This window comes from Rhinolophus sinicus, chromosome 17 (assembly GCF_057876585.1).
Source record: "Rhinolophus sinicus isolate RSI-liver-muscle chromosome 17, RSI-T2T, whole genome shotgun sequence".
NCBI classification, from domain to species: Eukaryota; Metazoa; Chordata; class Mammalia; order Chiroptera; family Rhinolophidae; genus Rhinolophus; species Rhinolophus sinicus.
In genome coordinates this window covers 174,399,588-174,425,627 of record NC_142517.1, presented here as the reverse complement: position 1 = coordinate 174,425,627, position 26,040 = coordinate 174,399,588, and the positions used below count along the sequence as shown (strand labels likewise).

The 26,040-nt window shown below is 37.1% G+C and overlaps 1 protein-coding gene across 1 annotated transcript in view; it reads right to left on the bottom strand.

Annotated features, from left to right (window-relative positions):
* ANKAR (ankyrin and armadillo repeat containing) overlaps window positions 1–26,040 on the bottom strand; it is a 53,674-nt gene that overhangs the window by 24,591 nt on the left and 3,043 nt on the right. Inside the window, exons 3-12 of the mRNA XM_074339164.2 lie at window positions 23,063–23,500; window positions 21,413–21,576; window positions 20,672–20,775; window positions 15,681–15,861; window positions 14,342–14,561; window positions 12,926–12,961; window positions 8,646–8,847; window positions 5,852–6,060; window positions 3,020–3,124; window positions 1,429–1,670 (exon numbers count right to left, since the gene is read on the bottom strand). Of these exons, the coding sequence (XP_074195265.2) occupies window positions 1,429–1,670; window positions 3,020–3,124; window positions 5,852–6,060; window positions 8,646–8,847; window positions 12,926–12,961; window positions 14,342–14,561; window positions 15,681–15,861; window positions 20,672–20,775; window positions 21,413–21,576; window positions 23,063–23,500 (1,901 nt within the window). The remainder of the gene's footprint in view (window positions 1–1,428; window positions 1,671–3,019; window positions 3,125–5,851; window positions 6,061–8,645; window positions 8,848–12,925; window positions 12,962–14,341; window positions 14,562–15,680; window positions 15,862–20,671; window positions 20,776–21,412; window positions 21,577–23,062; window positions 23,501–26,040) is intronic.

Below are 26,040 nucleotides of genomic sequence, written 5' to 3'. Positions count from 1 at the left end.
AGTCCCGGGAAAAATAGGTAACTAATGTTGATGTGTAAGTCCTAGATTTTATAAGATACAGAAGGAAAAAACAGAGAAAGAAAACACTGATTATATAGAAGATTAAGAATGATTAATAAAATATGACAGAACTAAGATTAAACATGTCACATCAATAAATGAGTTATACTCACTAAAAAGTGACAAAGCAAAAACTAAATATACTGCACACAAGGGACACATTTATTCTAATTCTGAGTAATTCTCAAATTACTGAGATTATAAGGTCTAAACGAGTAAGACTGACTGACTGACTAACTCTGAAGGTGGGCCTGGGAGTTTCTATATTCCTAATATATTTTCCAGATTACTGATAACAAACCAACAAGAAATAGGAAAAAAAAGAGAAGGATGGCAAGAGCCATATTAAACATGAGAGCACAAAGAAAACAGATCACAAACATATTTTTGGACAAGATAGAATTCAGGGCTCAAGTATTACACTTGATAAAAAGGGTACATTTATAAAAAGGGTACAAATATAAAAGGGTATATTTTATAATGGTAAATGACAATACATAATGAAGAAGCATCATCCGAAGAAAACTATAAAAATAATATTAGTCATAAATACCTGTTAAAAGATCTTAAATAAAGCATTAACAGACATAATAAGGTGGGCTTGGTTTAAGGAAATACACCATGACAAAGACTACTTGGTGTTCACAAAAAATAATTTCTTCTAATTCTGGTACGCAATTAGACTGCATTTCTCTAGCAGAATAGAAATAGCTAAAATGGTAATATTTCTTGTAATATCTTGTCATAAACAGCAAGAAGCAACCACATCCCCTAGAGCTAAACAGTCACTTGGTCCGCTTTCCTTGTTTCCCCGGGTGATGGTTTGACCAGATATTTTTGTTGAAAACAGTCCTCCCGAGGCCTCTTGGACGCCTACCTGTATTGTGTGGGTATATCGAGATTGTAACAGCTCTTTCACTGGGCCATTCTTCAGAATTTAATGTAACTAGCAATCTTGTAAGGTATGGTATCATCTCCCCTCCAGACAAAGAACAGGCTTATTTACTGATCGCTAACAAAATGACAGATTTCTTAAGCTCAAGGTTCTTCAGATGTGACACAAACCCAATGTGTGGGTAGCATCCATCTGGGCCCACTGTGTCACCTTGTGAGACTTGGGGACACAGGAGCCAGGCACCTTGGCCGAAGCTCACGCCCTTTGCCCTGCTTGCTCTGGTACTATCTCGCTCTTGTTTACTTTGGGCACACATGGGATTGTGGCAGGTTTGCTCTTTGCTGTCCTCACCGAGACTGGAATTCTTCTCTTGAGAGTTTTGCCACTGCATAATAACATGGAGATGTATATTTCTAGCTTCTATATAAGGGAATTTCTGACGGTTAAAATGGTGTTCTATGAAAAGAACTTACATAATTGGCAATAGCATCCTTGTTTTCAAGTTGAGCAATATCATATAGAATGACAGCACAGCGAGAGTGTAGTTCTGGTTCATCGGAAGCTAGTAGGTTGATCAGAGCTGGAATGCCTCCTGCCTCTACTATAGCATGCACTACACTCGCATGGGTTGAGATATTACTCAATAACCCAACTGTTTTGCACTGTAACTTGATTTTGGAACTTTTTAATAGATGGATTAAGGCAGGAACGGTGCCTGCAATGAAGAGACCAAGAAAAAAAACATGAAGTATTATAATCATTTGTAGTCAATTTATCATGATAGGATTTAAATAATGTTTGTGGGTATTGTCATATAAACAATTAGAAAATAATTCTGTAAAATATTTATAAAATGATCACTTGAAACTACATGAATGCACTTTGATGTCCTGTCTACAGTATAGGGAGCTCTCATTATTCATACATGTGATTTTCACACAGCACACAATCATACATTTCATATTGGTAACCCTAAGCCACCTTTGAAACACTGAATTTTTGCTAAGATTATTGACAAATTCAAAAGCTACCATATGGTAGAGTTCACTTTGTTTATTGCATCAAATTTGTGTGGCAGTGTTTGTGTAGTTATTTGAGCATTTTATTATATTTTACCCATATTTTATAAAAGCAACTGAAAAATAAAAAGAAAGTGCTGAATCTAATAAAAAGCAACCTTGGCCTCATTGATTACAATTGGTTCAAAGATGAAAATCATTGGGCGTGGTGAAAATAGAAAATCTGGCTTCAATGTGAAAGGAAAGAGCACATTATAGAGCACACAGAAAATGCCAGAAAATATAATGGGTATAATTAGGGCTTTATTTATTTATACATCTGAAATGTACTCTCCCTCATGACTTATTTAACTATGGTTTACTTTTTGGATATAGAGCTTTTGTACATGTTTTTAGGAACACATTATGGGACTACCTATAATAATTTTTTTTTTTTTTTTTATTCATTCATTCATTCAACAAATATTTAAGGAGTATCTCATGTGTGTTCAGTATTCACATTAGAGTTAGTGGCTACTATATTGGACAGTGAAGATAGAATATGTCCATCATTTCAGAAAGTTATGTTGGACAGTGCTGTTCTCAAAACAACCCTATGAAGTAGGGATCATTTTATTAGTGAGGAAGCTAGGCTAAGAGACGATAAGCAATTAGCCTAAGTTCTAAATGCAGAGCTACTCATGAACCCAGGTCTGCTGCTACACACCACAAAACTGTTTTTAATTTTAAAAATAAATTGTGTAAATACAGAATAGAGATCATTTCTAAACGAAAGTAGTCAATATAAGAAGTAGTATCGTCAAGTAATTTAATATCATTTTAGAATTTGCAAATTTTTAGAGAAGTGGGATTTACATGGTTTTTTGATCCTGTTGGAAATAAAATACAATGTTGCCAAATAAAGGAAGTAACCTTAGAAAAAAGAAAAATAGAAATTTAAAGTCAACTAAAAAGTTTTAAAGTGATTGGCTGAATATAATATAGCTCTGCATAAAACAACAAAACTCTGCAATAAGCAAAAAATAGTTAATAAATTTTACAGCACCTGCATCCAAAATATATTGCCAGTATTCATCCTTTGCTAAGCAAATTACTTCTAAGGACATGATGGCCATCATCCTTCGTTTATAGCTTTCACACTGCAACATTTCTGGTAAGTAGTCAACAGAAAAGTATATGTTATAATTTTACACAAAGGAATGGAACGATTGATTCTGTTTCTGTACAGGCCAAGTGAAGCCATGAGTTGAGATTATCACCATGACCACCAACTGCATTCATTAAATTCCCTCTGTGTGTGGCATTCTGTGAGATGCTAAATATATTGTATATGCCCATGATCTCTGAGGTTTATAATCTATATAATTAGTATAGAAAATCCAAAAATTCTTTATTTTTGGTCTGAATGGCTTAGATGGGCTGATCACATGGTTCAAATTTACTTGGAAAATAGTACACCTCAGTGGCCTGAAATCAGTTGTTGAATAAAATTTGAACATGGGTTTTCAAGGATGGCATAGCGTAAACTACATTATTGCGAATAAAAATTTAATGTCCATTAAATCATATTGAGGCTTTGTATATTTCCTGAATTTGAGGAAGAATGAATTCATACTCCAGACAGGAGATAATACAAATTATATGCTTCCAAACAATGTCTATGGTGCAAGAAAAAACACATAGAAGCATCCTTGCCTCATCTCTCTTTCCCCAGCCCCTGGAATAATCAATCTGACCCTAATGCCTACCTTGGCTAGATCACCCCAGGCTCTTTCTTTTAAAATTCAGCTTCCACTCCAAGAGCTAATCCTGGAGACTTATAATAAACTCTGACAATTCTTCTTTTACTCATAGTGGAAATGGACAGTATAAGGAGGGAGAGCTACTCCAGAGCTCAGAGCAAAGCAACAGTGGCTAGATGCTCACTGGTTATTGTGTTTGCATCATTATCAGGATGTCCCAACAATAGCTGTGGGAAGGAGTGGCTGTCGGGGAACTGTTTGGGCCATTAGGCTATTCCTGTTAGGAATACTATTCTATGATTGAAATGAGTATTTCAAATGTATTAGTCTATTAAAAGTAACAGAATGGTCTTCTTAGTTGCTCCTAAAAAGACTAAGATATAATGATAAAGATGCACACGTATATTAACATTGTAAACACTTTCCAGTATCTCTTGGGGCTGATATAATTGGAATGTATTCCCAAGACCCAAGTAAATTTCAAAATCAGGTATTGAGCCAATTTTGAAACCAAGTATTCAGACTTCTTGAATCAGTAGAATGGGTTTGAAAATCATAAATGTGTCTTTTCCCGTCCTACAGTGAGTTGTTCGGAACAATATCTGTTCTCATCTCCAATTTGTTTCATTTTTTTGCTTTACTTTTTATTTTATTAAAGTAATACATGCTCATGATTCAGAGTTAAATGTTCCTAAAAGGCCTATAGCAAAATATAGTTGAGTGGTTCCTTACCTCACCCTCTCTACTCTTCTGAGTTTCTCTCTCCAGATATAACCACTGTGGACTCTTTCGCTATACTCTGTGATTTACATATCTCCATATTTCTAACTATTTATACACACAGTTACCTTTTGCTATATCAATTTTAGACATCATCGATTGACTTCATGTTATGGCAGATGAGAAACTAGCTCTTTCCACACTGCTCTGCCATTTCCTCTGCTTCCCCTTCCCCATTCTGACAGCCATACAGACAGTTCTCACAGCTAAGCATTGTAGTGCACTACAGTTGTGTCTCCTTTTTTACTTTTGTTTCTCCTGGAGGTAAGAATTTTCTTTTTTTTATTTCATCTGCTTAGCTTTCTTTGTACCTACTGGTAATGCCTCCCACATCTTCCCTTTGGCCTCTGTGATTTACATATCTCCATATGTAAATGGAGTCCCATTCTGGGACTTCTCTTTTCTGTCATCTTTGAAATTCCCTTCGCTTTTCTCTTGGGTCAGACTCCCAGTTTCCTGTTTATTGGGGAGAATTCCCCAGCTTAGTATCTTTAGGTGTTTCCTGGTAAGCCTCTTGCAGAGAGCACTCCTGGCTGACACTGCCAGTTCTTGAGCCTGTGAGGATTTATGGTGCAGGTCTCAGAAAGTCTCTGTTTTCCCACTGTTGGCTTGGAATGATTTTTCTGGTTGACTAAGTCCTAAGACTTGCCTGTTTCCAGTATTTTATTTTGTTTCTTCTGTATCCTTTCCTGTTTTCTCTTGAATGCTTGTTCACTGCTCCTGCTAAGGGTGTTACTTTAACTTAATCTCCATGTAATTTTAGTGGGGTCTCGGGAAGGAGTGAAACTAAATGTGTACATTCAACTGGACTGATAACCCTGACCTTTGTAATATCTCTGACTAGATTGAATACAAATTTGGACAAAAATCTTGATCAGAATTTTTCACCAAACGTTTATCAGAATGTGAGGAAAAATTTTCCTGAATCTGTCTCTAAAATTAGGAAGTGAGGAATAAATTGGAGGGAATCTTTTCCCACTCTCAGAATTTAATTTCTTTCCTCTTTCCTTTTGTTTCTTTTTAAGTTGCTTTTTTGATGGAGAAGATGATGGTTGGACTTTTGGAGATAGTCGGAAAATAAAAATAAATATAATTGTGTAAAATGTAGTCTGTTTGGGTTATTTATCTTTGATTTTAATTTAGAAATAAAACTACTTTTACACAAACAAAAATATAGTTCAGTTTGTATTTCTGGTTTTAACTCAAACATGTTTATTTCATGATTTTTAAATGTTTAAAATATGATGCTTATATTACTGCATTTTATTTTCTCTATTTCATACTAAGTATCAATAATTAAACTGAATAATAGTCAGAACATTTATTTATAAAGTGATTATGTGTTCTATACTCACCTACCAAAGTTTTCCAAACTGGGAGTTCAGGAATATTGATCTCTATTATATACTTGAGAACCTCTGTGTGAAAGGTTAGCACTGATAAGTGAATTATATTATTTCCTTTATTATCTGTTTTTCTCCAGTTTGCACCAAGAGAAAATAGGTACTTTATAGTATCCAGTGCTCCTGAAGTGGCAGCAAGTAAAAGTGGAGTACACTGATTCCTAAAAATCAAGGAACACATTATAATAATTGAGCGCACATACAGTGTCAAATTTACTGATTAGCAACTATCCAAATTGCTATTGGAGGAAGTCTGATTTATACCATCACCTTCTCTTTCTTATATGTCACTGTTTTGTATAGTCCACACGTAAATAGATTTACCTCCCCTGCCTTGGCTGTCCTTAGTGTTTGCCCCTACTCTCCCTCCCACATTAATTATCATGCCGTATAATTTGTTCAGGAGTTGATAATGCACAAAGTTCTTAGAATACACTATCTCATCTCATCCTTACAACCACTCTACGAGAGAAGGGAAAAGCAAGGCAAGTATTATCAGCCCATTTTATAAATGATGAAACTGAGGCTCAGGTAGAATTCCAACCTATTTCCTTATACTTCATATCCAGTTCTCAAATCCCAGCTTCCTCACTGTGGCAGAAACTAACAATTTTTCTCAAAAAGCCATTATCTGCTTTTTATTTAGAGGGTGAAGCTCTTTTGGTTGGGCACATGACTATCCAGCCAAATGTGACATTTCCAGCTTCCCTTATGGGTAGGTATGGCCAATGTGATATGAGTACAAGTTACCTGGACAACTCCCTAAAGAGAAAAGGAGTGCAGTTACTTTTCCTCTCTTTCTTCTCATGGCTAGAATACAGGTATAATAATGAAAGCAGGAGTTGCCATTTTGTACCAGGATAGGGAAGCCACATAAAAAGAAGCAACAAGAGGAAGTCTGGGTCCCTCATACTGTCAAGCCATTACGCCAACCCTCGGCCATGAACCCAGACTTCATGAAAAAGAACCACGTGTTTATTTCATTTAAACTACAAATATTTGGGGGCATCTCTGTCACGGCAGCTTCAACTGTATCTTAACTAATAGATCTACTGACTAGCAGAGTGACTCTTAAGCAAACTGGGTTCCTCTCTTCATCTGTGAAGGGACGAGGGGAAGAACCACCAGCTGGCAGCGCTGTGTGAGGGATGAATGAGGGCTCGGCACAGTCTGCACACGCAGTTCCTCTCTCCTTGCTGCCCCACATCACATCGCCTCAGGCATTATTTTTTTGCATCCTTTTACCCGTGCCCTCCTCTCTTCCTGAAACTCCTTTCTCTTGCTGTCTGTTCTTGAACTCTCACCCCTGTCCAGTTGGCCCCAAGCCTCTCCTCTCGTCCCAGGCCCTGGGGAATGAATCTCTTGCCCTTTATGAGTAAACATCTTCACTTTCTCCCTTTTCGAGTCTAACAAGACTGCTCTCCGTTGCTTTCTTTCTCCTACGCAATGGCAGAATAAAGATGACTTTTATTTCGAACACCATCACTCTGATTCTCCTCATTTGAAAACTATGCTATCAGATTACATTACCCTGTCCAGTTCCATATGCCATCGCCCCCGCCCGGCCCAGGAGGGTCCTCTCCCACATCCTGGCCCAGGCGTTGCCTCACCGACATGCCCCTCCTATTGTAAGTGACTTCGTTATCCATGCTGATTACCATGTATGTTCTGATCCCTTAGTTCCTTGTCATAGCTTCGTTGGTGCTCCCCAGTCATGCACACACGCCAGCATGGCCACACTCTATTAGTTCCACAGAGGAGATCTCAGCCATGGGAACCGTGCTACTGATCCTTCGCTTCTTCCGTACATTTACAGACAGCTTCTTACTTCTACCTCTGATATCCAATTGTTTGACCTTTTACAATCTACCCAGCCTTTTAGCCCCATTTTGTCCAAAGACACAATGTCAGAATGTGACAGAACCAGGAGCTGAACTCAGGCCTCCACATTCCATGGCTCTTTCCAGAATCTATTAGTTAGACAATCAATCTATTAGCCAGAGATCCTGGTTTCCTGAAAGCTTTCTCCACACGCATCTCCGTCCTCACCTGGAAGGAGGATTAATTTCTTCACTGAGTAATAATAAACAGGTTATTGGAAGACCCAGAAATAGCTGAGTGAAACTATGCCTAAATCATGTTCAGAGATTCAAAACAATAACCTGGTCTTTTGATTACCAGCCAAGAATGTACCCTCAGCAGAAGTTATACCTCCACCCAAAAGGTTGGTCCTCAGCTAACTAGTGAAATAGAAGACTGTTTGGGATGTTTTGCTGTTTCAAAGTTATCTTCTTCTTTTTAATGTGTTTTTCTTCTGGATACCACTAGATATTTCTGCTGTTATCCAAAGCCTATTCACTGTGGTATGGAGCCTCTGGACTGCCCCTTGGGTGTGTAGGTTCCAATTTAGAGCAACTTTCTCCTCCCTAATCTCAGACTTCTTCCAGGGCACTAAGTAGTTAACCTGATAAACTAGTCTGTAGAGCCATACCATTGGGAAAAGGCTAGGACAGACTTCCTAGGGCTTACTTCTTATTCTTCCAGACAACATACATAAGTAAATAGAAGTTCTGTCTTTAAAATTCTAAAGAGAAGAGGTAGGAGAAGACAGTGAGTAGAAACGACAGCAGAGTAAGCCTTACACAGACTTTCAAATCAATCACACCAACCATTTCTTTTAGTGTCAGTGCTTCAGACAAGCCATGAAAGCAGAAATTCGTATTTTTACAAACGGTTAATAACTTACTCAGCTGTTGCCTCAGCTTCGAGCAAACTAGGATCCTTCCTACAGAGAATAATGATGATGCAGATATTGTCATAGAAAGCAGCAAAGTGAATTGGCATCCAGCCTCTTTTTTCAGAAAGTGTGTAATCAGCTTTGAAACAGAGTAGGCAGATGGCTGTTTCTAGTGAGCAAGCTTGCGCGGCCAGGTGTAGAGGTGTAGGACCTAGAATGGATGGACAATTACTTCAGTGGTCAAAGATCTAACATTCCTAAAAACATGCCTTTTTGATATCCAATCAGAGCTTAGTGCTGTGGGATATAGAAGCTCCAAGACAAGCACTAAAAGATTAATTTAGGCAATTCTATGTTCTTTATCTAACTTGTGATGTCCGACCATTAAAAATCAATACTTCTTTATAAATTAAAAATAAATAACATTGAAAATATTAGATATTTCAAAAATTAAGTCAATGCATTAATCTTGTGATAAAATAAGCTATTTCTTGTTTAAATTATTTTCTACTTGATTTAAGTATTTTGTAGTAGGAGATAAGAACCTTTGGGGAAAAAAATTCCCTCAAAAGGTCTCTATGTCAGTAAATCTAGTTTTTTTCCTCCAATTTTCATTTTACTGACCTCTCAACAGTAAATTGACCACTTCTTTCTCTTTAAAATAGTTTCTTTCCTTGTCTTTTGTGACATCATGCATTTTTCTCCTACCTCTTTGGCTATCCCTTTGCAGTCTCCTTTGGGACCATCTCATTGTCCTGATGCCTCAATGAGTTTTAAGGCTCTGTCTTGGTCCTTATTATCTTCTCAGTGGCTTCACTTACCACCGATAAGTTGATGACTCTTTAGATCTGTTTCTTCTCCAACCTCCATATCTGTATATTTCCAACATCTCACTGGGCATCTCCACACACCACCTCAAACTTAACATATTCAAATTGAACTCCTATCTTTCTCTCCAAACCTGGTCCTCTTTCACTGTTCCCTAAATCAGTGAAGGATATCATCATCCAGCCAGTTCTACAAAGCAGAAACCTGAAAGACTCCTTGGCACCTCCCTCTCATTTCATCTCCATAACCAGTCCAGCACCAATTCTAAATATCTCTGGAACCTACCCCTAGAACTCATCTTACTGCCACCACCACCCTACTCCAAGCCATAATCACCTCCCGACTGATATCCCCATCTTGTTGTTGCCCTTCCCCAATGCACTTTTTTTTGAAACATTAAGTCTGATCTTTTTACCTCCTTGCTTAAAACTCTTCAGTGGCTTCTCAAGGTCATCTGATCACGAATACAGAAAAACGATCCACTGACTCCAACTTAACTTAAGCCATCAACTACCCACATAAACACTACCCAAGTGCACACAACATATACATACCTTCTTCTCTTCCATTAGGCTGTCTAGTAGCTCATCAGATGTAGGGTGGCAGGCCGCACATCCCAGGTTGCCCAGGGAAGGACTGGTCTATGCCTGTTGCCTCAGCACAATGACTGATAGTGCCCCTTCCATGCTCAAGTCTCCCTCATTTGGATGATGAATTACCCAGTCAACTTGGGCTGCTCCTGTTGTTTGAAAGCTTCCTTCTCCCAAACAACAGTTTCCTGACCAGGGTCAAGCTAACTCCTATTCATTTCTGGCAAAAAAAGCAAAAATAAATTTTTCTCCCAACTCAGAAACTTCCAATGGCCTCCTGTCTGCCCTAGCAATCTAAGCTTTACACCCTGGCCTGGATTATCTATAGCACTGGACCCAAATCTATTTAAAGCTACTGCTAGGTGTTTCCTGTTTCTGGTCCAGCATGTAAGGAGCTTAAAAGTCACCACTCCATTCTAATGGCAAGTAAAAAGCTGAACAAACTGAAAACTCAACAATGCTTAGATCGGCCAGAGAGGTGAGGTTACAGAGCAAATATGCTGCCCCTAAATTGGAGGGAGAGATAGGCAGGTTCAGAGAATCACAACTTAGGGAAACAGAAACCCAAGGGCAGAAACCCAAGCAGCAACCAGTGCTGGGGAAGGGAAACCTGAACTATAAGTGAGAAACTGCTGGCAGCTCAGTGTGGACCAGTCTGAGAGTTAAAAACCCCAGGGGGACCCAGTCAGAGGGGCCCCACACTTTACTGAGTTTTACCTCTAGGAAAGCCACGTCCTCACGGTGCATATCAGAGAAACATCCCCTCGTGCTTCTGGCCAGGGAGTGGAAAGGAACCATTTTGAAACACACCAGAGCACACTCTCTGTTTATCTTACCAAGGTCTGCCCTCAGGAAAAACTATTTTACCAGAGTCTAACCTGCTGAGGTATTATTAGAGCCTAACTGGCCTGGGGCAGGGGAGCCCCCTCCAGCCATCCTGACTCGCAAGCACATGTGAGGTTCAGAGTCCAGGAACACAGGCTCCCTGAAAGACTAGGCCTAATCACAGGACTTTAGAATATGCTGGCTCATTTCAACCTAACAGAAGGCAGTAGGCTGCTCTTAGCAGAAGAAATGTATCAAAATGACCTAAAGAGAGGTTCCTTTTTTAAAAAAAGAACCACCCCAGCCTCCCCACTGACCCTCTCCCTCTTCTCTCTGCCTCCCTCCAAACAAATAGTATTTCAGCTCAGCCTGATGGAAGAAGTACTATTCTTATATCTCCCTCTGATTTCTTTAAAGTGTGCTTAATAGAAATGCAGAATCTTGGCTCTCACCCAGGCCCTGTAACTCAAATTCTGTATTTTAGAAAGATCCCTGGCTGATTCCTAGGTACTTGAAAATTTATCCCAGAACAGGGGGATAAAGTGCCCCTCCACACACACACACATCTGCTTGTCACAACTGGGGTGGGGGTTGTTATTGGCATTTAGTGGGTAGAGGCCAGGGACACTACGCTAGTTTCTACAGTGTACAAGACAGCACCCCACAACAAAGGATTATGCAGCTCCCAATATCAACAGTGCTCAGGATGAGAAACACTCCAAAGACATACTCGAGTCAGAGAAGTTCTGGAGGGGTTTATGTAGTCTGAAGAAACTATTCTCTGGTTGTGAACACTGGCCTAGGGAATAAATGTTCTTTGGTGGCTTGAAAGCCCTATTTATCTCCTTTTTCTGTTAGTTTCTATAGTACATCACTGTATGTTAGTTATGCCAGTGATTGTCAAATGCTACCCTGCATTCATCCATTTATGCATTCATTCAACAACTATTTCCTGAGCACCTACTAATGCCAGGCTTTCTTCTTGGCGCTGGGGTACCATAGCAATGTAAACCAAACCTTTGCCCTTTATGGAATTTATATTCAAGTGAGGGAGACACGATAAACAAACTAATATTATAATACATGGTAGTCGTAAGTGATACTTGGAAAAGAGAAAGTAAACAGAGAGGAGAGAGAGAGAGAGAGAGAGAGAGAGAGAGAGAGAGAGAGAGAGAGAGAGAGAGAGAGAGAGCGCAATGCAGGAAGTGCACAATTGTTACTCAACTACAAATTCTTACAGTGTAGGTGGGGCTGATAAGCTTTCTTTTTTTCCCCTACAGGCCCACTCACCTCCCTTTACCACCCTCCCTGTGCTCTGTCCTGGCAGATTTAGCAACCCCTGTCCTTTGGCTTCTTATTAGTATCTGCCAGTGGACAACCCTGGAGAAGGAAGGAGAATGAGGTCAGGATGCTTATTCTCTCTGATACTTATTCTCCCCTCTCTGAGGTCATTTCAGGTTAGCTTTGTTCCTCCACCAAAACCAAGTGGCTACTTTGAATAACTACTGCCCTTTCCTTACAAAATTCAGGTCTCTGTAAATGGTTTCTTTAAAAATAAACTGTCCTTGAATTATCTTATGTAGAGTATAAAGGTATAGCTTCTTAGATACAGAGATAGAACATATAAGCTTTAAATTTTTTTCTGTTTTCTCTATATCCAATCCTTAAGTCTCTCATCTCAGTCAGAAGTGACTCATACTTCAGATCTCATAGATTATTTGTCACTAGATGGCAGCATATCTAAATATTAACTGGATTGGTTTGTTTATTTTTTTAGGGCATAAAAATCCCTTTAGGGCCTGACTTTATAGAAATATGTAGAGGTGACTGCAAATTTCAGTTAAAAAGAAAAGAAAGAAAAAAAAACAAACTTAAGAGAAATATCAATAAATAACCATAGATAGGAAAAATTTATATTTCAAAATGTAAACAAAACATCATTGTGTGACATTCTCATGAGACAGAGCATTTTGGAGATTATATATTATAAGTTTTAATATATGCAGTAACATTTAAAATGCACCAAATATTGTAATTATGTCTTACCGTTTCTTTCTTTTTTCACATCCATTTTGGATGAATCTGTTTAAAAAGGGAACACACATATAAGTATGATTATTAACATATAGGAGTTTCCAAAATTAGCCAAAATAGAACCATATTGATAAGAACAAAAGGACTATGTTTAGCTACAGATGGCAGGATTATATCAAATAGGATTGGTTATAACTTTTGGTCAAGACATCTGGACATGTTGCGTGAACCTGAGGTTATGTGAGAGAAGACCTGAAGACCTGGAAACACTGCCTCTCAAGTGACTGGTCAAAACTCACAGTTGAGGCAGTTTTGTGTTGGCTAAGTAATAATAGATAGACATTGCAGCCAGAGTTACACATTTTTGCATACTTCAAAATCTACTCAATTCTCAGCCAATGCAAGTAGTCACAGGATGAATGAGAGGCTTTAATTTACCAAAGATTCTTTTTTACACCAAAAAAAGCTTAAAATATAACACATCTTTAAATGACAGTTCCCCATTGCATTTACATTTGACTGAATTTGTGCTCTACTTTAACTAAGTTCATTCTGTATTGAATATTTTAATCGAGGAATAGAAGCATCTTAATATTAAAATTTAACAGTGTATTAAAATAGCTAGTTAAAATATAAAGTCACCCTTTTTTATTGACAATATTGTTGCATCAGCCATTCCTGACACTTTATATCTATTTCTCTCTTCAGTTATGGAGGACCTCCACATTCATTTTCAACTTTATTAATTTTATACTGGTTAAATATATTCCAAAGGATACATAAATGAGTATGTATATCTAATAATCGGGAAAAAATGCTTTTTAAAGTTTAAATGATGATAGCCTTAAAGGGGTCATTAATCCTAAAAAATATTATAGGGGAAATTTTTGTTATTAAATACAATTTAAGTTTATATAATATGAAGAAACTATCCCGTGGTTGAGAACCCTGGGATAAGAAATGGATGTTCTGCTAGAATCTTTATTTATCTCCCTTTTCTCTGAATTTCTATAGCACATCACTGTATATTAATTATGCCAGTGATTATCAAATACTACCCTGCATTGATCCATCCATCCATGCGTTCATTCAACCATTCATTATTTCCTGAGCACCTACCAATGCTAGACCTTCCTCTGGGCACTAGGATACCATGGCAGACAAAGGAAACCAAATCCTTGCCCTTTATGGAGCTTATATTCAAGTGAGGGAGACACAGTAAATAAATAAATAACTGCAGATAAGGGAGCAATAAGTGACCCTTAGAAAACTAAAAGGAGCCCCTCTGAGATAAATGAAACAAAAACCTCAATTTTGCTCTAGGTAACAATACCAAATTTTAACCTTGCTCTAAAACCAACACGCATTCTTAATGCTGAATAGGGGTAAGTAAAAGAAAAACACTTTAGATTGAAAACTTGATGATACCTTGGCTAAACATAACGAAGCGTCTCTGATTGACATTGAAGTTAGCGTTGCACAGCTGGCATATAATAGAAACTCTGTTGTGCAGAGCTGCATGATGGAAAATAGCATAGCCGGCCTCGTCTGAAACATTGATCGTCGAGCTGGAGGTTTTACGGCTAAATGTGTGGAAAACAGCGGATAATCCTCTTTCAACAGCAGACTTCATACCAAATGGGATACTCTAAAATTATGAAGAAAGCCAGAATTAGGTTTTTCAAAATACACCTAAAGTTTGATTAAGGAAAAAAAAAAGACAATGAAATAGCTTAATATAATCACATAACTGGTGCTCAATTTCAGTAGAATTTTCACATGATCCATTTAGAAAATGTCTCAGTGGGGAATGATTGAAGTTGTTAGAGCTATAAAGAAACACCAACAATTCAAAAAATATATTTAGGAAGTTATTTTTTTCTCTCTCTGTTTTAAGAAAGAAGTTGCAGGTCCTTCTTCTTTGGAGACAATTAAAATAGGGTAGACATGTATCTTTCTGATGTACTTTAAAAACAAAGGGAGATCACTGGGTTCTTCCTCTGATTTAAGAAGATAGCTTTAATTTAGAAGTCTAGAAACTTGAAATATATTGCTGCAGAAATAGTTTGTGTTCTTTGCTCTAGGTTTCAAAATGGAGAGGTGAAAATGTCACCCTTTTCTTTGAGACATTCTGATCACGTAATATTTTAAAATTAAACTAATATGTTATTAACTTATAAAATTTATGGGCATTCAAACCAATATGTGGTAAATAAGTACCAGTGTACTCTTTGAAATTAGTGAGCTCACCAGTTAATGTATCAGGTCCAGAAGCTGTAAGTCAAGGCTGGTTGAAGCAGATATGGAGATTTGATTTGTGACGTTAGGTTTACTTCTTAGGTTTGGTTCCCAGGACCGAAGCCCCTGGTTCTGCTATTTATGAGCTATGTGATTTGGGAAAGATACTTAACTTGCTGCATCTCAAATTTCTTATTCGTAAAATAGGAATGATAACAATACCAGTTCCTTGACAGAGTTTGTTGAAAGCATTTATAATAGTGCCTGGCATACAAAGTAGTCATTCAGTAAATATTAGCAATTATTAAGATTAATCACAATCCCATTCACTAACAGGTAGTTTTGTAACCCTGCCAGAAACTTATAATTTAGAATTGCATAACTTTTCAACTACTAAAATGTGGAATTTTAATTTTATATTGAAGCCTTTATTTAACCTATTATTTATCCATAGATAAAAATTTGAGATATAAACTTATCTATAATATATAACTTCTTACACTAAATTATGTGGTAATCACTGAAATACCTTGCATTTCATGGCTTTTTTGAAACCAAATTTTTTCTTAAATTGTTCATGTAATTGAACGTCTGTCAGAGGAAGTCTTTTGGGTCTTAGGTTGTTCATTATTTCATTTATGGCTCCCCACCACTGGGTCTTATATAGTTGCTGATAGTAAGTTTCAAGTTCAAAATAGATCACATAGTATCTATTAAAAAAAATTTTTTTAAGGTAAATTTTTCTGACTTTGAAGTGATGTACTCCTTTTTTCTATGTTGGCAAAACTTTATTTTTTATAACAAATACAAAAATACCATTTAAATTGTACTTGATTGTAAATATTTTAATAACATGATTATCAAGTGTTATTAATTATCAAGGGTTATTATCTATACCAAATATCTTCTCCATATTGGCCCTTCTAATTGATTCTGTCCTTCAGTGACCAGGGACACTGCCTAAATCACTCGAAGCCCTAACTCTGGCTGAAGGAATTTTAGGTTTACCTTTTAACCATCTGCTTACCCTGCTTATTACAAATTTATATATTAACTCTTTTAATCTAGTTATGTCTACATTTTCTTTCTCAAGAGTTTACCTTGAATCTGACCTAGAATGATGCTTTGGGGAACGGCTCCATGACCTTTACTCACTGCAGCAGTGGACTAGAGAAACCCCCAAGGTTTCTCTAGAAACACAAGGTCCTTGAGATATAGGCAGGCAACAGCCCAGTCCCCTATCACATGGGAATGGGAAAGGGACAACATTCTGAGTGACTCTTTTCCCTAGGGTTGCTTATCATCACAGGTTAAAAAAAAAAAAAAATGGTGGTCCTTCACTTCTGCCCATGAGGTAACTTTTCCGATGTCCAGACTTCAGCTGCTGATTCTACCTCTGCCAACAGAAGCCTCTTAAGATTACCTGGGTTTCTGCTCTAAATGCAAATATTTATGGCTGTAAATACAGTATTGTTGACAGTGGTCACCCCCTCAATGGCTCTTCACTCTGCTGCTCAGGGACTGCCAGTTCTCCCAAGGGTGCTGAGTCGTTTGCTCCCATTGCACTAATTTTCAGGGAAGTGAATCAGTGACTCTCTAAGCTAAGAAAACTCCTTGCCCACAAGCTGAGGAGGACTCACTGGGCCCTGTAGGTCAGTTGAAGGAAGGTATTAGGGACACAGTCTGTTATGAACTAGCCAGAGGCTAATACCTTTTCTTCCTTGACCTTTACTTCACTCCAAGTTTTCTGAATATAATAGATCTTTGCATGGATGGAGGCATGTCTGTGGACCTGTTCACGTTTATTTGAGGTTGTCATTCTTCCTATCTACCATCCTCTCTAACAAAAGGAAACGAGAACACGAGAATATAAACTAAATGCTGTCTTCACCCACACTTTGCTGGTACAGTACCAATCCAGGTGGTGGGACCTGTCACTTTGTGTGTGGGCACTGACTTATGGAGGTGCCACCTTCATCAGTGGGGACTTGCCTAACTTATTAGACTTCAGCCTTCAAAAACCAAGGAGCAGGTATTCTGAATCCTACTCGGATTTGAAGACTTTCAAATTACAGTGATGATATGCTCTGAGGCCTTAAGGAGCTATATGGATCTGACCTGGATGTTTGAATCTTATTAGATGACTAAACTACATTTCTAGGAGAAAACAGCTACCTTCCCTTAGTATTAGACACACTGCTAAGAGTGGATGCCACAAACAGACACTCCAAGTCCCACAAGACTGCCTTCATAGACCTAAGCTAAGGGATCACACTGAGGATGGCCTTGTTCCCTGAGTGGCCCAGCTCTACGTCATTCTACTCAGTAGAATCCCAGTGCCAGCAACCTCCATCTTGTCGTGGCTTCTCCAGGGAGCAGGCTCTGGGTGTGATAATGACCATGGGATCAGAAGATGCTGACTACCTCTGGGGCCCTGGCACTTGGTGATACACTCTTAGATCACTGCTCAAGCAATAAAACAGACTTTATAAACTTAACAAATACCAAGGGAAGGTGGGCAGATTGCTTCTAGAAATTCAGTTTACTCATCCAATACAAATAAAGTATCTACAACCAACAGGAGGCTGTCCTACCTTATAAACAGGAGAAGCAAGTGGTGGTGAAGGTCTTTCTACCAGGAGAAAGTCTGACCCCCACCAACGTTGGATCTACAACCTGAGCTACAGGCCAGCAGCACCAGCCCACACAGAGATGATTACTAGAAGCACAAAAAGCCCAGAAGGCCAGTGCTATGAGGAAACCCTCATCCAAGTACCGCAGAGTGGCATACCAGTGTTTTTACTCAAAACCTTGAGTCTAATCATCAACAGGGAAAATAGGGGAGCCTCACTTTGAAAATAACTCTCTCCATATTCTTCAACCTGAGAATCCATACCCAGCTTAGGGACTGTGGTGATGAGCTTCTAACACACTTCCCCGACGCACCACTATCACATTATATTGATTTCTGACATGCCTTCTCACATCCACAACTGTAACATGATGTTGGTGTGCTCTCTCCAAAATAGGACATTTTAGTACCGGTATCTAATCATCTATTTGCCCCAGTCTTGCCTTCTTAATAATTCATGAGTTCTACTTTTATGGACTGCCAAGCCCTGCGAATGACTGCAATGCCTATTTTGTGATGCTGGTACGTATGGTGGGAGAACCTAACCTGGGACAAAAATGAATCTAGGATTCAGATGTGTCCAGGCATGACTAGAGGGCCAATGACACTGATCCTATTTTCATAGGGACTAGGAGTCTCCCATGAAATCAAATCATTCTGAGGAAAGACAATATCAAGATACATAAGCTTGGTCCAAGAACAATGCCCTTAAAATCAAAGAAAACGGGAGATTTTGAGATGCCATGCTTTCAATCACTCAGATTATTCTCTGGTTCAGCACCAACATAGAATGATCGCGGTGTCACAGAAAGAAACAAGTATAAGCAAAACTACTGAAACAGTGATTTTTGCACCAAAGTATTAGAGGTTCCAGGCAGCATTTCTTTGAAACCAATAAAATTGGAATAGAAATTCTCCTTACATCATTGGATTGGCTTCAACATGTCTCAACAATTGATGCCTGCTACTTAGTAGGCATCCAAAGGAGCCAGCCCCAGAGGTGACACCAGCTTCACAACCAGGAGAGGCAGTGTCACGACAAGAGCATTATGTTGAATTTCCTGCATGGGGCCTATTGGACTCTAGGGGCCCATCAGTGGATTATTACAGGGAGCTCAAGCAGAAAGGGAGGACACTGAAGGTCTCTCAGAGTACCCGAGAGTGCTGGTTCATGGGCCTATGGGAATCCTAGCAATAATTGTGTGGGGGTAGATTTTATAGGCATATGAAGGTTCTCTAGTAATTGACATAGGAGTCAGGAAAATACTGAGTATTACTCCACTTGTGGTTTTTACTTTTATTGCATGCTGGCTGGGTCAGAAAACAAGCTTATGGTCGTTTCAAAAGCCTACAAATTCAAATCCATCTATCTACAGTTCACCAACACTGATGACCAAATGCTGTGCATTAGTCAGAAACTAGAGAAACAATTCCACCGTAACATCCCGTTGCAACAATATGATTACATACTTGAAGGTGCAATGGCAGTGTGCGTATGCCAACCAGACTCATTCACCCACAACTTGTCACCAACTACAGCTTTCATCCCAGCTGCTTCCCTGCATCGCCAGTATCATAAGTGCCCAGCCAGACACTGGAACTTGGGAGAGCCTGGGAGAATAAAGTTTTATTCTCCAGGATGCCTCCAGGATACTATTTAGCTTGGCAAGGATCGTACATGGAGTGTGTCAACAAGGGTTGGGTGGCTGAGCGAGAGATTCCTCTTCCAGTCAGAAGCACATCAACAGAAGCAATTCCAGAGGCATGAGATCTGCTACTTAATTACCTTCAAAATCATGGAGGTCATTAGCCACAGAGTCTTTGACTTCAGCTCTAGTACCGTGTGTGCATCCAGACAGTAGTCAGTGGAAAGCTCAACCTATCCTTTATCCTATTTCTCCCTCTGCCTTATTTCTATTTCCTCACTGCCAAGCATCTTGAAAGAAATTGATAATCTGTCTTTACTTCTTCACATCCCATGAACTCTCCCCAAATTTACCTTTCTACTCAATACACATAGTCTTTTGTGACCACAATTAAAACTTTTTACCAAGTCTTTGCCAAATTTAGAGGTCTCTTTTCAGTCTTAAATTGACTTGGCCTTTTATTCTGTTGAATTTAATGCTTTTAATTATTTCCATATTCTTAAAATTCTCCCCGTTTGGCCTCCAAACTATCATACTTTCTTGGTCTTCCTCTACTTGTATTGTTCCTTCTCAGTGTCTTCTGCTCTCCTTTGCTTCTTCCCACACCCTTTAAAAGCTGTTATTCTCCAGAGTTCCAGACTTGGCTGTATCCTCTCAACTACTTCCATGCCTTTAAGGGAAAATGACAACATAACAACAAAAACCTCCTATATGCGTTTAAATCTCAAGTCTGTACCTCCAACCTAACTGTTTCCTTTGAGCACTATTGCCCCTATTTCCAAACTTCAGTGTCCAAGATGTGAAAATCCAAGAACACAACATATAAAAGACCCTAGCAAACATACTGCTTCAAAAGATGACAAGCATAATGAGACCCAGCAGAGGAAGAGGATTTTAAACCATATTCCTTATGGAAATAAAAAAGGGTGTGCTGAGTCCACTGCTTTTCAGTGGGCCCAAAGGATTTGATACCCACCTTCATCCCCATTTAACCATTGTGTTAATTAAAAGAACTAATTACCATCTCTAAGGATTGTCAAACAGAATGTATCAAAGTATACAAAGTAATAAATATAACATTTAATACTTCATTTAATCCATATGTCATTCACAGGGATTATTACTGTTTAGGATTGCCATCCTGAGGTTTTAAGTTAGTTAGTCTTTGCATTTTTACACTTTGTTTTTTGCTAACTTTCAACAACTTGTGGCTACTGTGAATAATTACTGAAAGTTCCTTACCTTTTTCCATTAAATTCCATGACTGGTATTGAGTAATATTCTTTGAATCCGGAATCTTCTACAAATGTAGTGGTAGCACATTCTCGTATTTTTTCTACATTGTTCTAAAACATGAGTTACATTACTAAAATATATCTTTAAACAAATCTAAACAATTATGATTTCTTTTAGGTGAAATTTTATACATGTAAATGACAACTTTTTAATATAGTATCCCATCAGACCTTAATAATAGTGGCATGTATTTGACCTCTCCTTTGGGAGTGAGGAAAAAATACAAAAGGAAAGAAAATATAGAGAAGATAGAAAAGCAATGACAGTTGAAATGTATAATATTTATACTAAATTCCAGATGAAGAATTATTGTTTCTAAACTCTAGAGGATCTCTATTCTAACACTAATGTTTGATGAAAATGGAATAATATTTAGTGTATGTTCAGGGATTTCTACTGCACTCTTTGGTTAAGGATTCTAGGGCAACTATGGTCCATTAGAGGTCTGTAAATTCTGTGAGGACGATAGTTGTACCTAGCTTATTTGTCATTTTATCTCTCTGACATCTAACATAATACATTAGATATAGTTTGTACTTAATTTATGTTTGTTACATAATGTATAAGAAAATAAGTGAGTTGGGAAGATATTCAATTCCTATACCAACAGAGACTCTTTCTGAATGGAGAATAAGATAAAAGAGTTGTGAAATGACAAACCATTTCAGGAACAATAATAATTTAAACCTTAAAATCTTCCAAAGCATTCTCAATTGAAGGGGTGGTAATATCAAATTCAATTCCTCCATGAACATGAAAATACTGATCCTCTTTGTAGTGAAAATTCTGGCACTTAAAATCTCGTCCGTAAATAAATGGAGGTAATTCTCGCTCAGTCTTAACCTTGTCATCTCAAAAAAGAAACAAGAAGACAACCTTTTATTTAAAAAGTAAAAAACAGCATATAAACATTATATTTGGAGATCTAGATTCTCATTCACACAAGCACAGTGAAAGAATCCACATGAAATGAATATCTTGGCAATCATAGCCTATAAATTATTTATGCTCTTAGTGAATCTTTTAAGCATTAAAATATGCTTATATATTTTGCGCATTTTCTGTAGCTTCATTGTGCAGACATCCCAAAAGAATAGTCAAAACATCATTCTACTTATTGATTTCTATATATAAACTCAAGACTATTATCTTCTAATTATCAGAAAAGATTTGAAACTCTGTGCTGTAGGGAATCTTTGGTTAAATAAGCAAAAACTTACCTGAGCTAGTTTAGGTAAAAAGAGACATTAAAAAGGAATAAGCGGGTATCTCTCACATTACAAAAACAAACAGCTGACTTTTCTGGAAAGTAACGAAATCACACATAAAACACTTCTTTAAAAAAAATAATTTTCTAAAATCTCAGTAAGGTTTGTTCACTATTTTAACATGTTAGCAGAATATGGTTTCATCTATATAAAGTGTATAATGTATTTTGAGAAATGTAAAAGGTACAGAAAAATACAAAGACGAATATAACACCCTAATCTCACCATCTGGAATTAACTATTAACATTTAGTCATATTTGCTTCCAATAATCTAAGGAATAAAACATTACAGATATAGCCAACATCTTGTTTAAGCAAGGCCCTCTTAGTTCCACATGTGTGCCATCCCCCTCCTCTACCTCAGGACAAGCATTGTCATGACTCCATTTGTAAATAGCTCACAGATATGGATAATCATCTTCACCATTTAAATGCTCATAATGCAAATGATTTGCAAAATTTCTGCTGAAACTTTGTCATCTGAATAGAAAGCCCACTATAATAAACCCACATGCTTAGGCACCAAAGAAAATACACAAATTGTGTGCTAATCTGCGTGGGAGAAATAGTTTACACACATTCCTGTCAAATTCCATATAAATATGATCCTATTTCAGTTCTCTATTCGCATACATTGGTCTATTTGCTAATTACAGTGCCAATACATTACTAAAGTTTTAAAATATATTTTCAGCTCTTTTTCATAAATGTAAGACCATTCATAATGCTTTAGTGCTCCATATTAATTTCACAATCAATTTATAAACTTTCATGAAAAACATGATTGGGATTTTGAATACAAGTGCATTGAATTTATAAAATAAGTTAGATGAAGTATGATATATTCACAGTATGGTCCCTGTGAATTGGGAAATATGAACATGGCATATTTCCCAATTTCTCAGAACTTGTTTTAAGTCTTTCAATATTGCTTTGGAGACATTAAATTTTATTTTTTCTAACAAGCTACAGCTAGGTTACATACTTGGAATCACACACTAAAACAAAATTAATTTTAAATTTAATATATATCTCTATTTTATATTTGATTTTTAGTGATACTCTTACCTGAAAAAGGCTGAAGCAGACTACTTAAATATGGAACTTTCATCTTCTTTTTTAAACTCAGTAGAAATGGAACCAGAAAACATATTAACTTTAGGTATCCTATCTCTCTTCTGATTTCTTTTTTCTTCTCAAAGTGTTTTTGAATAACTTTTTTTTGAAGATATAATCGTTGCTGTAGTCTCTGGTAGGTGCAAATATCAAGATAATCCTGATTATATTTTATAGCATTAGTAAGCCAATAGGCTGTTTCAAATATAAAAACATTTTCATACTGTTGAACTTCTGTGGTACTGAATGTCAACTTTAGCATAATATTTTCAGCATATTTCATAAATACAGCTTTTTCTTCAGGGCAATTGGGATTATATGTTGGATCTTCATTCATGTCTTCATCATAGATCCCATTAAAGTCTGGATCCTTTGTAATATCAATCAAACCTTCATGGTGAAAAAGAAAAATTTAGATAGTGAAAACCTCATATTTGGCTTCTTGATCAGTATAGTAGATTGAACACAGGATTTCATCTTGAAATCCTAGTAACACGATAGTAAAGAGACAATGAAATGCCAATAAAATTGTTAAAGGTGAAAAGCAGGTAGATGTGTGGTTTGGCAGAGTAATTAAAGATGGAAGTTTGTACAATTAAAAAGAATAGATTTCCATTCTCTTTAAAGTAAAAGAAACACAATACAATGGAAACAATAAATCAGGAAAAATATGGAAGAACAAGAAAATGTGATCTCCCTTTAAGCAGGGAACCAATTTTTCACTTGGGCTAAAAAGTATAATTTGCTTTTCAAGTGCTGTAGTACACACTTTTTTTGTTTTGTTTTTTGCTGATAACAGAAGCTAAACATATACAATCGCTAAAAAACTGACTAATCCTGGTAAATCACATAAGAATTAAAACTTGATTTTACTCTGTTATAAATGACAAATTTCCTGTTACATTTTCTTCCCAGTTATGATGAAATTAAAGACTCCCTTTTTAAAGATAGTTACATTTATAATGTTATCTTTAATCTAGGCTTGAGAAAATAGCTCAGAATTATAAAATATGAATTTGAAGAAAATCTGGAGTTTGTAACATGTGCACCTTAAAGTGTAAATGATAAAATCAATTGTCCCTTCTTTTTTCCTTTTTCCCCTCAAATTCTTCCTCCCTTCCTCCGCCCTTCCTCCCTTCCTGTATCCATCTATCTGTCTATAAATTTCCAAGATACTCTAGGACTTTTAAAATAGCCACTATGATTCATCTCCCTTTGGCAAAAGAGTAAAATAAGTTAAGAGATTATAAAGATAATAAAGTGTTTCTGACAGTTTAAAAAATTTTAGTATAAGTCAGAGCAGGGTTGATAATCTCTAAAACTTCCTGGGTTGGAGTGGGGGGAGCAAGTCAATTCTCAACACAGAAAGACTCAGAAATTGGAAGCACTGAAATATATTTAAGTACTTTGGTATCAGATTAAGGTGCAGTGAGACCCCCAAATTGCCTTTCCAAGACAGCACAGCCCCTTTCCTTCCTCACTAAGAGGAAGAGGGGAGAAAGAAGGGAAAGGGTAGGCGAAGGGAAATTGGAGGGGAGGAAGGGAGATGAAAGAATGGGAGAATGGATTTTGGAGAGCAGTAAAGTACAGAATGTGCCTACAGAAGAATCAGTAGGTTCAGACAGAGGTAGGAGGGTGACCCCTTTGCTGAGGGGCTGCTCCCTCGATGCATAATTATTAAATCCCTCTGGGACAGCCATGCTAGACTCAATCTCTCAAGATGTATAATACCTCTGCCCCACATATCTATTCATTGATTCAATTCAATTCATTTAATGCAACTTAACAAATATTTGTTGATGTCTAGTATGTGTCAGGCATTGTGTCAGGCATTAAACATATCGTGATAAACATAACAGGTAAGGTCCCTTTTTCATGGAAGTTACACTTAAGTTTACTGTTTACTTGTTCTTCACAAAAAACTTATTTTTCTTTTTCAGCAAGAAATGAAGGCTCAATGAATATTTCTAAAATGAGTAAGTCAAACTAGAGTCCTTTACAAACACATATGTAAAATTTGTGTGTGCATATAGTTTTTGATTTAGCTGTCAACCACAGAGAAGGAAAAAATAAGAATTAAACAATTCCATGAAAGTAACTTACCATATTAGCTTCATTAAATATTCAAATGATCGTAATACTTCCACATTTTATCGAGAAGTTAAGAAACAACTAATCTGGTTTCCAAGGTATTTTTTTAGTAACCCAATAATCAAGAAAGAAAGCATCTGGGTGACGTTTTATTTCTTAAAGATGAGCTGTCTCCCTTGTTCAGTTTTAGATATAAAATCTATATAAAATCTACTGCCAGGCTCTCTCCTCCAGTCAAGTGAAATCCTAATGCATTTTGTACCAGAACTGAGACTTGTTTTTAAGCTTGTGCTCACAAACTACAGAAATTTATTTAGAAAATTATTAGATATATTTGATCAATGAAAGCAGTTTGTTACAGTATGTGGGGTACACATTCACCATTTCACACCCCATTCCACTTGGCCTGCAAAGGAACCATAGGAAAATGTAAAAAAACGAAAAAACAAAACCAATGAAAAAACATAAACATGCTGAAGGGAGTGCACCAGGATTTAGTGGCATCTATTGTTTATATACAGGCATTACAGAAGTATGGCCCTGAGGAGGGAGGAATTGAAAAGTTAAGTGAATCAAGAATAAATGCTCATGAAACCAAATGCTACTAAATACCAAAGCTTAGATTGCTGATGTATATTATTTACCCTTAACTTCAATTCTTATTCATTTTTGAGGTTTATAAAAATGGCAATGTGAATGGCTAACAAATCTGGTAATCATTTTTTCAAGTTTTAAGATTTTTCTCATTGCCCTCCATCTACCCTTGGTTTTATTATGGATTTTCCTATTTAAGCCTTACAAGAAAAAAGTGTAAACTGAAATCTGATCGCTTTTGCAGA